Consider the following 13,001-nt stretch of genomic DNA (forward strand, 5'->3'; position numbering starts at 1 on the left):
GAATGTGTTAGACATCCTAACACAATATACTGTGTAGATGATAAAAGGAACTCTGAGCCTAAGAATGTATGACTTAAAATGAATGTAATCTGTATCCAGCAATAAATCAGTTTTACAAATTTTCATGTGCCCTGTTCCAAAGACACTTAAAATAAACCTGCTCAGGGCACATTCTCAATATGCAGAGAAACAGGATTTCTTCTAAATGGAGACATAAGGAGAAAGTCTGCTCTTAAAAGATAAGCACTGGAACTAAAGTTAACTGAAAACTCCTTGCTGAATAAAACAAGAGTTGCCACCAGAAAAACTACTAATAAACTCACTTCCAAGTGGAGCTTCCCTGAAACGCATTCCTAAAAGGGAACAAGGATCTAAGTCTTTAAAGATGAGGGGAAACACAGATAAGCCTGGGTATAAATGTCTGTTGTGGTGAATTCCTATGAAAAGTGTATTCAGGTCTGGAAGTGCAAGCAAGTGAAAAGACACTAAGTCAGTCTTAAGCACTTTTCATGACTTCACCATGAACATGGAGTATTGAAGGTCATGCCATTCAAGTTATGCTGAATGGTTCATCTTTATATTCTTAGTGCATTCCAAACACTAACAAGGTAAAACGGGAATTGGAGAATAAAGGCAAAACCAAAACATCACCTCATTCTATTCGGTTGGCCAAAAAGTTCATTTGGTTTTTTTCCATTAGAAGGCTCTAGCAGTGCTTAGTTGTGTTTAACTTCATTCAAATAAATTGTTAAATTGTATTGTGACAGCTGTCATATCACTGTGCATTAAAAAAACTTATCAAAGTTGGTGAATATTCATGTAGCCATTTTAATATTGAAGATGGAAGAAAATAAGCATCATTTCCAGCATACTATGTTTTATTATTTCGAGAAAGGTAAAAACGCAACTGAAATGCAAAAAAAAAAAAAAAAAAAAGATTTCTAGTGTATGGAAAAGATGCTGTGATTGATGAAACATGTCAAAAGTGGTTTGCGAAGTTTCATCCTGGAAATTTCTTCTGGGGCAGTGATTCACGGTTGGCTAGACCACTTAAAGTTGATGGCAATCAAATCAAGACATTGGGAACAATCAACATTATACCATGTGGGGAATAGCTGATATACTCAAAGTATCCAAATCAATAGTTACTCGTGAAAATGAAAAATTACTAACAGAAATAAAAGTTTGTCTTTTATTTTATGGGGAAAAAAAAGGACTTTTTGGCCTATCCAACAGGGTGATCATTTCCACAGTTGCTTTTTTTTAATTGTTCAAGTAAAGATTCCTGCCTTTTCCCTTCATCTCTCCCCCTCACCCCAGCCATCTGCCCTCCCTCTCCTGATCCCACCCTCCCTTGGTTTTGTCCATGCATCCTTTATACTTGTTCCTGAAAACTGTTCCCCTTCCCCCAATTATCCCCTAGCACCTACCCTCTGGTTACTGTCACATTGTTCTTAATTTCAATGTCTCTGGTTATATTTTGCTTGATTTTTTTGTTTTGTTGATTAGGTTCCAGTTGAAGGTGAGATCATATGGTATTTGTCCCTCACAGCCTGGCTTCTTTAACTTAGTATAATGCTCTCCAGTTCCATCCATGATGTCACAAAGGGTAGGAGCTTTTTTCACTCTACTGTGTAGTATTCCATTGTGTAAATGTACCATAGTTTCTTGATTCATTCATTTACTGATGGGAACTTAGGCTGCTTCTGGCTATTGTAAATTGTGCTGCTATGAACATTGGGGTGCATAGGTTCTTTTGGATTGGGGTTTCAGTGTTCTTTGGGTATAATCCTAGCAGTGAAATTGCAGGGTCTAAAGGCAGTTCCATTTTTGGTTTTCTGAGGAAATTCCATACTTTTTTCCATAGTGGCTGCACCAGTCTGTATTCCCACCAACAAAGCACTAGGGTTCCCTTTTCACCATAACCTCTCCAACACGTGTTTGTTACTTTGTTTATGATGGCCATTCTGCCTGGTGTGAAGTGGCATCTCATTGTGGTTTTAATTTGCATCTCTCTGATGGCTAGTGATGCTCAGCATCTTTTTATGTGTCTCTGGGCCCTCTGTATGTCCTCCTTGGAGAAGTGTCTGTTCAAATCCTTTGCCCATTTTTTAATTGGGTTGTTTGTCTTCCTAGAATGGTGTTGTGTGAGTTATTTATATATTTTGGAGATCAAACCATTGTCTGAGGTATCATTGGCAAATATATTTTCCCATACAGTTGGTTCTCTTTTCATTTTAATGCTGTTTCCTTTAGCCATGCAGAAGCTTTTTATTTTGATGGAATCCCATTTCTTTATTCTTTCCTTTACATCCCTTGCTCTAGGGGACATATCAGTGAAAATATTGCTGTGTGGAATATCTGAGATTTTCCTGCCTATGTTCTTCTCTAGGACTTTAATGGTGTCAGGACTTAATTCTTATATACACCTTGAATTTATTTTTGTGTATGGTGTAAGTTGGTGATCGAGTTTCATTTTTTTGCATGTAGCTGTCCAGTTCTCCCAACACCATTTGTTGAAGAGGCTAGCTTTATTCTATTTTATGTTGCTGCCCCCTTTGTCAAATATTAATTGACCATAGACACTTGGGTTTATTTCTGGGCTCTCTGTTCTGTTCCATTGGTCCATATGTCTGTTCTTATACCAGTATTGGGCAGTTTTGATTATAATGACCTTGTAATACAGTTTGATATCAGGTATTGTGATCCCTCCTGCTTTGTTCTTCTTTCTCAAAATTGCTGCAGCTATTTGGGGTTGTTTATGGTTCCATAAAAATCTTTGACATGTTTATTCTATATCTGAGAAATATGCCATTGGTACTTGAATAGTTTTGCACTGAATCTATAAATTGCATTGGGTAATACAGACATTTTTATGATAACTCTTCCACTCTGTGAACAAAGTACAGGCTTCTATTTGTTTGTGTCTTCCTTAGTTTGTTTCTTCAGTGTTGTTTAGTTCTCCAAGCACAGGTCTTATACTTTACCTCCTTGGTTAGGTTTATTCCTAGGTACTTTATTTTTCTTTTTGCTATAACAAATGAATTTTTTTCTTGATTTCTGTTTCTGATATGTCATTGTTAGTATACAAGAATGCCTTTGATTTCTGGATATTGACATTGTATCCTGCTGTTCTGACAAATTCATTTATTAGGTTGACCAGATTTTTGGTGGAGCCTATAGGATTTTCTATGTGCACTATCATGTCTGCAACCACTGACAGTTTTGTTTCCTCTTTTCCAATTTGAATGCCTTTCATTTCCTTTCCTTGTCTGATTGCTGTGGCTAAAACTTCCAATACTGTGTTGAACAGACGTGGTAAAAGTGGATAACCTTGTCTTGTTCCGGATATTAGTGGGGAAGCTCAAAGTTTTTGCCCATTGAGTATGATGTTGGCTGTAGGTCTCTCATATATGGCCTTTATTATGTTGAGGAACACTCCCTCTATTCCCAACTTTGCTGAATGTTTTGATAATAAATGGGTGCTGTAACTCATCAAATGTTTTTTTCCACATGTATTGATATGATCATGTGATTTTTGTATTTGCTTTTGTTTATGTGATGTATTATGTTTATTGATTTATGAATATTGCACCATCCTTGCATCCCTGGGATTAATCCCACTTGATCATGGTGTATGATCTTTTCAATGTGTTGCTGGATGCAGTTTGCTAATACTTTGTTGGAGGATTTTAGCATCTATGTTCATCAGCGATATTGGCCTGAAGTTTTCTGTCTTTTTTTGTGTCTTCATCTGGTTTTGAGATTAGGATGGTGCTGCCTTCATAAAAAGAGTTTGGGAGAATTCTGTCTTCTTGAATTTTTTGGAATAATCTGTGAAGAATGGGGGTTAGCTATTCTTTAAATGCTTTGGGAAATTCTCCTGTGAAAATGTCTTGTGCAGGGCTTTTGGTTGTCGGAGGTTTTTTGATTACTGCTTCAATTTTGTCAGCTATTATCAGTCTGTTCGAACTTTCTGCTTTTTTTCATTAAGTTTTGGAAGCTTATATTTTTCTAGAAATCTGTCCATTTCACATAGGTTTTCAAATTTTGTGGCATATAGTTCTTCACAGTAATTTCTTACAATCCTTTGTATTTCTGTGGTACCTGTTGTAGTCTCTCCTCTTTCATTTCTTATTGTGTTTATTTGGGTCCTCTCTTTTTTTCTTGATGAACCTGCTTAAAGGCTTGTCAATTTTGTTTATCTTTTCAAAGAACCAGCTCCTGGATTTACTGGTCCTTAGAATTGTGCTTTTAGTCTCTATGTCATTTAATTCTGCTCTGATCTTGGTTATTTCCTTCCTTCTACTTGCTCTGGGCTGTCTTTGTTGTTGTTCCTCAAGTTCTTGTAGGTGTAGGGTTAGGCTGTTTATTTGAAATGTTTCTATCTTTTTTAGGTAGGCCTGTATCACTAGGAACTTCCCTCTCAGGACTGCCTTCACTGTGTCCCTTCAGGTTTGGTTGGACTGTTCTGAGTTCATGTTCATTTGTTTCTAGAAACTTTTTGATTTCTTTCTTCATCTCATTCTTGACCCATTCATTGGTTAATAGCATGCTATTCCATCTCCATGATTTTGAGCATTTTGGGTTTTTTCCTTGAGGTTAGTTTCTAGTTTCAGATCCTTGTGGTCAGAGAAAATGTTTGATATGATTTTAATTTTCTTGAATTTGTTGAGGCTTGTTTTGTGTCCTATTATATGGTCTATCTTTAAAAATATTCCATGTGCATTTGAAAAGACTGCGTATTTTGCTTCTTTGGGAAGAAAGGCTCTCTATATGTATCAGTTAAGCTGATTTGATCTAGGGTATTGCTCAATGTCACAATATCTTTGTTGATATTTTGTTTGGAAGATCTATCCATTTTTGACAGTGGGGTGTTAAACACTTCTACTATAATTGTATTGCTGTTAATATCTTTCTTGAAGTCCTCTAAGATTTTCTTTATGTATTTTGGTGCTCCTATGTTGGGTGCATATATATTTACAATGTCTATGTCTTCTTGATGGATTCTTCCCTTGAGTATTATGAAGTGACCTTCTGGGTCTCTTTTTATGGGCCGTTTTTTGAAGTCTGTTTTGCCTGGTATGAGTATTGCTACCATGGCTTTTTTCCCCTGTCCATTTGCTTGGAATATATTATCCAACATTTTACTTCCATTCTGTGTATGTCTTTTGTTCTGAGGTGGGTCTCTTATAGGCAGCATATGCGTGGGTCATGATTTCTTATCCATTCAGCTATTCTATGTCTTTTGATTAGAGCATTTAATCTATTTATGTTAAAGGTTATTATTGATAGGTACTTATGCACTGCCATTGTTCTGTACTCATGTGCCCCTCTCACTTTTTTTTTTCCTTTTCTTAAAGCAGACCCTTTAGCATCTCTTGCGGAGGTGGTTTAGAGGAGGCATATTCTTTGAGGCTTCCTTTGTCTGGGAAACTCATCTCACCTTCCATTTTAATTGAGAGCCTTGCTGGATGAAGTAGTCTCAGTTTTAGGCCCTTGTTTTCATTACTTGGAATATTCCTTGGCATTCTCTTCTGGCTGGGAGTGTTTCCATTGAGAAGTCAGCTCCCAGTCTTATAGGGGCTCCCTTGTATGTTACTTCCTGTTTCTCTCTTGGTGCCCTTAAGATTCTCTCTTTGTCTTGGAATTTTGCCATTTTAATTTTGATATGTCTTGAAGCGGGTCTCTTTGAGTTCCTCCTGATTGGGACTCTTTGTGTTTCCTGGATTTGTGTGACTTTTTCTCTCATCAAATTAGGGAAGTTTTCCATCATTACTTTTTCAAACAGGTGTTCTATCCCTTGCTCTTCTTCTTCTCCTTCTGGTATCCCTATTATATGGATATTATTAGGTTTCATGTTGTTCTGCAGTTCCCTTAACACCTCTTTGCTCTTTCTGAGCCTCTTTTCCTTTTCTTGCTCTTTTTTTGGGTGTTTTTTTTCTACTTTGTCCTGCAGCTTGCTGATTCGATCCTGTGTTTCATCCAGCCTGCTTCTAATTCCTTCTACTGTGTTCTTCAATTCAGAAATTGTGTTCTTCATTTCTTCCTGGTTTTTGTTTATAGTTTCTATTTCCTTTTTCATACTGTTGTAGTTCTCAGTTCCTTGTAGTTGTCTGTGAGTTCCTTGAGAATCTTTATAACCATTAATTTGAATTCTGTATCTGATAGTTTGCTTACCTCCATTTCATTTAGCTCTTTCAGTGGGGAGTCTTCCCTTCCTTTTGAATGCATGTTCTTTTTTTTGTCTCCCCATTTTAGATGAGTCTTTCTGTGTGTTTCTGCACTTCCTGATGTTTTGCTTTGCTAGCTCTCTTTGTAGGGTGAACTTCTATGATAGGAATTTTGTGGGGTTCAGTGGTATGGTCTCTTTGATCTCCTTGTCTGAACACTCTAGGTTTGACCTTTCTTCTGTTTGTGTGAGTTCTCTTGATGTACTCGGGTTTTTACCTTTTGGTTATTTTTTTGTTGGTGGATTCTCTCCTCCAGTGGGTATATTGATGTTCACAGCTCCCACCTAATCTTGTATGTGATCGGTGGCAGGGGGTAGGCAAAATGGATTAAGACAGAGGGAAAATATTTTATAGGATTTAAAGTACCAACAGATAAAGAAGAGATAGGAGATCCTTTGGATAAGTATAGCATTAACTGTGTTATTTCACCCAACTAGCCACTTTTTATGGAAAGTGAAAGAAAGATAAGACTTTTGTTAGAGGGGAGGAAGTCTGTGAGCTGAATCCAGAAAACAGAGAGCTTGTGCAAGGTCAGATGATGACATATAGTGAGAGTTAAGGATAGAAAGTAGGCGTAATGTGCAAAAGAATAGAGTTAACGACAACAATAATAAAGCTCAGGAATGAAGTGAAGTCGGCTAAGATCAGGGAGGGTTGTTGTCTGGTATGTACAATTGTATGGAAGAACAATTATTTACAGTAACACTGGAACAACAATAATATGACAAGAAATATATGATTTGGATAATCAGAATAAAAAGTACATGATCAAGAGTAGTGTATTACTAGAACACGAGTAAAGTGAAAGAAGAAATATTAAAATACAATACAGAGAGAATAAGAAAAACCAGTCAAACAATGCAATTAAATAGAGAAATAAAATGAAGAAAACTAAACAAGAGAAATAAGAAAAATACTAATAAAATAAAAGTGGTAAAATAATGAAAAAAAATAATAATACACATAAAGAATAAAATGCCAGCACTAAGGGACAGCAAAGTGACATTTGTCTCAGTTTCTCAGTTTTTGTGGTTAGCCTTGTGCTCTCCCTTTGGATCTGTTTCTAGATCTCTCATAACTCCATGTCCTATTGTCTCACTTGGGTATTTCCACAGTGTTGAATCCTACAGATAACTTGGTCAGGGAGTTAATATTTCAACACATTCCTATGCTCTGGGACTTGTTTAATTGGCAACTGAGAGTATACTACAACCATTAATAATGTTAATTATGCTTTTTATAATACCAGTCAAATATTAACACTGTTTACCAAGCCAAGGACTGCACACATCATATTAGCTCTTTGTCACTGTGACTTATTTTTGGCAACGTGGACACAGGTTGAAGGGGAGAGAAATTCTGCTTATGCTAGTTAGTAAATGGTGGAGTCTGGATCTAAAGCCGTAATCTGTCTGACTTAAAACCACTGCTGTGAACCATTACAGACCAGATCCTAGAAGACAGCCCCTTCTCTAATCCCACAGCAGTGGCGGGACACATGGGCAGAGCAAGACAAAGAAGACAGAGCAAAGATCCCAAGAGAATGGCTAATGCAAACACTGTATGAGCACTGTGTATGAATTAACTCATTTAATCTTTATGACACAAAATTCAGTAGGTGTAACTTTGAAAAATATGTATGAACTAAGTAAGATTAAGGATTGCTATTGGTATGGTAGGATAAATTCAGGTATTAAAATATGAGATTTCCAGTTTTATATTCTTCCCAGTTTCATCACTTACATGAAATAGCATGTTAACAATAAGAATACAAAAAGTTAAGGACATAAACTTAGCATGAATAACAGTTCTGTAGACTAATCAGCTAAGAGGACTGCCCTTTATTCTGTCCTGATTTCATTTATTCCAAGTGTTGTTTAAGAGAAAGGGATAAAGACAGAACAAAAATATTTCTGTGACAATTCTGTGAAAACATTTTTTGTATCATTTTCTTTATGAAGGAGTTGGCACAGGGGCTCAATTACACAGGAAACTAATAAGCATATTTCTCAGGCATTTCCTTTTGAAAACCACTCCATTTGGATCTTGATTTATGCCATCTGTTTTCCTCCTCATGGGGGCTGCTCTTGCTTTATTTCAGATACAAAAAATATTCCAGGAAAGAAGATTTTAGAAAATCAATTTTAGGATTGCACTCTAGCCATAAACCACTACCCCTTCAGGAATTACTTTGTCACATTTCATCTAAATTGCTAACACTACAAATATATCCTACCATATTCCTTCCACATACCTGCAAAGATATGTATTTTCTAAAAGCATAAGCACTCCAATTTATAGATTTAAAATGATAAATTAACTTATGCATTAACAAAAAGCCAACAGTACAAATATGGGATTAAGCGTGCTATATTCAGAATTCATGAGAACCTAGGAGTTTTTGTTTCAGTGAAGGAAGAGCTGAGGGATTTTGGTTGTTAACTATCAAAACCAGGAAAGCAATAGTCCAAGCAGAAACTGAGACTTCAAAATATGAAAGCTACAAACTCAGATTCAAGACCCTTTCAGAATTAAACTACAGACAAGCAGATAAGGTCCCAAAGCCTTACCAATGCCAGAAATAGCACCAAAGAGATCTTTGTGCAGATTGTTATCCAGCGTGTTTCCAGACTTCTGTGGTGTCACCAGTGGATTTACAGCTGGCAAAATAAGTGATTCCTCCTTCACAGTCTGCCAAAGGGGAGAAAAAGAAGAAACGATCAAAGATGATTAAAAAGGCATCAACTGATTTTGGAAGTGTCAAATGTTAGAACAAGACAGAACAGCCTGACAAGTTAAATGTGCCTGAGTGGGAGAAGCAGCCACAGGATATGAGAGAGAGGAAGATGGCACGTAAATCAGAGGAAGAGTAAAGAGAAGTGAGCATAGATATTTAAAGTAGGGATAGGGTGGGCAGAGAAATCTTGGCCATAAAGTCCTTTCTTTCCCCAGAAGATCCGGCACCTCTCCCTTTCCAGAGCTCTGACGTCCAACATTGCTTTAAATTATTTTGGTATGTTTCTTTTCCTTTAGAAAAAGCCTCATGTGTTCTTTCTAACTGGAACACTAGTTTTTCTCTCACATCAGAAACCCTCCTACATGAGCAACAGTGGTTTATAAGAGCAGCAGTGAAAAATCTCTGCAAATTTGGAGCTTCATAAAGAACCCCCAATCAGTGAAGAAACCATGTTAATTTTGAAGTGATACCACAAAAGAGATTTAACTTGGTGTAAGCCAAGGAAAGAACTTTGTTCCTTTTTCTCAGGACTGAAGCAGTACAGAGAGGTTACATTATGCCCTGAATTACTTGTTCTGATTACAAAAGGTTTAGAGAATACACATGGGAAACACAATATTGTACAGGGTGAGATTAGTGTGGCAATTCATTTAAGGGCAGTGAAAGTTTATGCCCTTTGGAACTAAAAAAAAACATTCTATAAATATGGCTCCTCTCTGTATTACTATTTAGACATATTCGGAGGTGGAGAGTAAAAAAAAATGGAATAATGCATCTTAATTTCTGGAAAAGGGACAGAAAGATCAAAAGAAACTCCCCAAATGTACACTAGATGACAAAGTGGCAAGATTAATAGCTGAGCTGGTTCATGGATCCAAAATGAAAGGGAAAAGGGAATTGCTGAGTTGGTAACATCTATCCAAATTAATGGCAGGTGGTTCCTAATTTTAAAGTTTTGAGATAATTTCTGGGATCATCCTTTAGTCAACTTAATTTCCAAAACATTTTTAAATGACTGCATGAAAATAATATAAATTAAGGTGCTCAGTTCTTGAAGGTGGGACCTATGTCACTCACCTTGGCTCTCTGACATCCAGCTTGATTTTCTACTTTTAGAGAGAGAGACTTTAGCCCAAACAGGTGGTTCTTCCAAGACTGTTGTATGTTACAACCAGAACTGGGCCTAAAGATTTGTAGACTACATAAAGAAGATCCTGATGTTTTACAAGATACTGGGGCATTAGAAAAGCATGATTTTATAATGATTTTTAACAAGAGTTGAAGGTTTACTGATTGACCTCATCTTAGCCAGAAATACAGTTTACTAGTACTGTGCAATATTATTGTTTTAGTGGCAACACACACACACATACACACACACACACACGGTGGGGGGGAGACAGAGAGAGAGAGACAGAACAGGTATGTACTGTGTCAAATAGTGCCCCCCTCCCCACTGCCCAATTCATATCGATGTAGAACTTCACAATGTGATCTTTGGAAATAGGGTCTTTGCAGATACAAAGACGTAAGGTGAGATGAGGTCACCCTGGATCCTAAATCCAATCAATTACTAGTGTCTTTATAAGAAAAGGAAGAGTACAACAGACACCAGAGACACAGACACACAAGGGAGAGAAGGTCATGTGAAGACAAAGGCCAAGATCAGAATGATGCAGCCACAAGCCAAAGAATGTGAGGATTTTAGGCAACCACCAGAAGCTAGGATAAAGGCAGGGAATAGACCCAGAGCCTCCAGAAGGAACCAACCCTGTTGACACTTTCATTTTGGAGGTACAACCTCCTGCCTATGAGAGAAGAAATTTCTGTTGTTTTGGCCACCTAGTTTGTGGTACTTTGTTAGGGCAGCCCCAGGAAACAAATACAGGCTGTATATATGTGAATATGCTTACGTACACTGCCAGCGTTCACGGGGAAGGGTGATACATCTCTCACATTGATCCGCTGGACATTTTCAATCAGCAGGCCAAACAGAGGCAAGTAGAGAGTGGCTATCCTTGCTTGATGGCTCTGAAACAAAGGCACACATTATAAGTTTATCTCAGGCTCTGAGAATTTAATGACAGACTGAGCCAGTATTAGCCATCTCCTGTATTCAGATACTTCCTATAAAGACTATTAGATTTTATTGCATAAACAAAGAAAAGTCTTAGTGCTGTCACCACTAATTTTCTAATTGTTAGTTTCTTTATATTACTTGAAATAAAGGACATTTATCAAACTCTATTTCCCTGCATTGGGGACCACTCACTCTTGAAGCATATCTGTCATCAAAAGAATGTTTTATCAGCAGATTCTTGAGCATGCTGATGGCGATCAGTCGGACCTCCCTGAACTCCTGGAGGGCAGTTCCCACCTCCCTTAGTAACAGTCCTACCAAGAAGTGGTTTCTGCAGAACTCATCTGTTAATGAGTAGTCAAGCTGGAGATCTGAAATGAGGATAAAAACTACTTTAGTTAAAGAGAATATACCACTCTTTGAATAAAGTAAAAACCAAACCCACCCTGGGTGTATCAACAGATAACAAGACTTGGCTTCCAATTGGAAAAGTTTGACTATCTAAAAGAGCTCTACTTAACACATGGAGCTCTTAATGAAAACAAAATGTAAATACAAATAATTGCAGTGGATTTTAAAGCATATTACGTCCTATATAATTAAGTGAATAGTTTTAGAACCAATTTTTAGAATATAAAACATATATTACATTACAAATATAATTTTGCTATTGAAATGAAATTTAGACAGTTATGATACTAATTGATAGTATTATAGAGAGAAGTAGTCTATGGATAACAAACATGTAATAAAAGAAAGAATAAAAATACATGGTCTAATGAAATGTTCTTTACTAAATGAGTTCATTACTTAGTCATTAATACCTATGTATGTCCATTAAAAACAATGTGTTTAAAGTTAACAAGTTAGCATATAACCTATTTACTTCATTATCGCTGAATAAAAAAACTTAATGTAAATTTTTAAAAAATATCTTAATACTTCTGCACCTCTAAAAGCGAATAAAAAAACTAATATAAACTAAAACGAACATGAACAAAACACCAACTCAAATTAGTAAATCATCATCAAACTAAATGACAAAATTAAAGCTCTTCTGGAGAAGAGATACTAGTAAATGCAAAATCTACTTAGAGTAAGGCAAATAAAAACAGAAAAATATTACTCTGAAGCTGAAATACACATTTTCAGTAAGCTGTAACAAGGATTTTAATTCAGATTAAAAATTTTTTAATATTCTTGGTGGCTGTGAGATTTCAAAACAATTTATTTTTTTAAATATATTTTATTTATTATGCTATTACATTTGTCCCATTTTTTTCCTCCCCTTTATTCCTCTCTGCCCTGCACTCCACCTGCCACCAGCATTCTCCCCCTTTAGTTCATGTCCATGGGTTGTACATATAAGTTCTTTGGCTTCTCCATTTCCTAGTATTATATTTCCTATACTATTTCCTAGTATCTCCGTTTCCTATACTATTCTTAACCTCCTACTATCTATTTTGTACCTACCATTTATGCTTCTTAACCCTGTACCTTTTCCCCCATTCTTCCCTCTCCCCCGCCCGATAACCCTCCATGTGATCTCCATTTCTGTGATTCTGTTCCTGTTCTAGTTGTTTGCTTAGTTGTTTTTTGTTTTTGTTTTTGTTTTTTAGGTTCAGTTGTTGACACTTGTGAGTTTGTTGTCATTTTGCTGCTCATATATTTTATCATCTTCTTTTTCTTAGATAAGTCCCTTTAACATTTCATTTAATAAGGGTTTGGTGATGATGAACTCCTTGAACTTGACCTTATCTGGGAAATACTTTAGCTGCCCTTCCATTCTAAATGACAGCTTTACTGGATAGAGTCATCTTGGATGTAGGTCCTTGCCTTTCATGATTTTGACTACTTCTCTCCAGCCCCTTCTTGCCTACAAGATTTCTTTTCAGAAATCAGTGGATAGTCTTATGGGAACTCCTTTGTAGGTAACCGTCTCCTTTTCTCT

The 13,001-nt window shown here is 36.5% G+C and overlaps 1 protein-coding gene across 23 annotated transcripts in view; it reads right to left on the reverse strand.

The window, feature by feature from the left end:
• The window catches only part of DOCK9 (dedicator of cytokinesis 9), a 340,452-nt gene that overhangs the window by 88,039 nt on the left and 239,412 nt on the right, over positions 1-13,001 (reverse strand). For all 23 annotated transcript variants that reach the window (XM_036011395.1, XM_036011405.1, XM_036011400.1 and 20 more), the window contains 3 exons: positions 11,243-11,421; positions 10,888-11,001; positions 8,804-8,924 (listed from right to left, as the gene is read on the reverse strand). In XM_036011395.1, the coding sequence (XP_035867288.1) occupies positions 8,804-8,924; positions 10,888-11,001; positions 11,243-11,421 (414 nt within the window). The remainder of the gene's footprint in view (positions 1-8,803; positions 8,925-10,887; positions 11,002-11,242; positions 11,422-13,001) is intronic.

This window comes from Phyllostomus discolor, chromosome 11 (assembly GCF_004126475.2).
Source record: "Phyllostomus discolor isolate MPI-MPIP mPhyDis1 chromosome 11, mPhyDis1.pri.v3, whole genome shotgun sequence".
NCBI lineage: Eukaryota > Metazoa > Chordata > Mammalia > Chiroptera > Phyllostomidae > Phyllostomus > Phyllostomus discolor.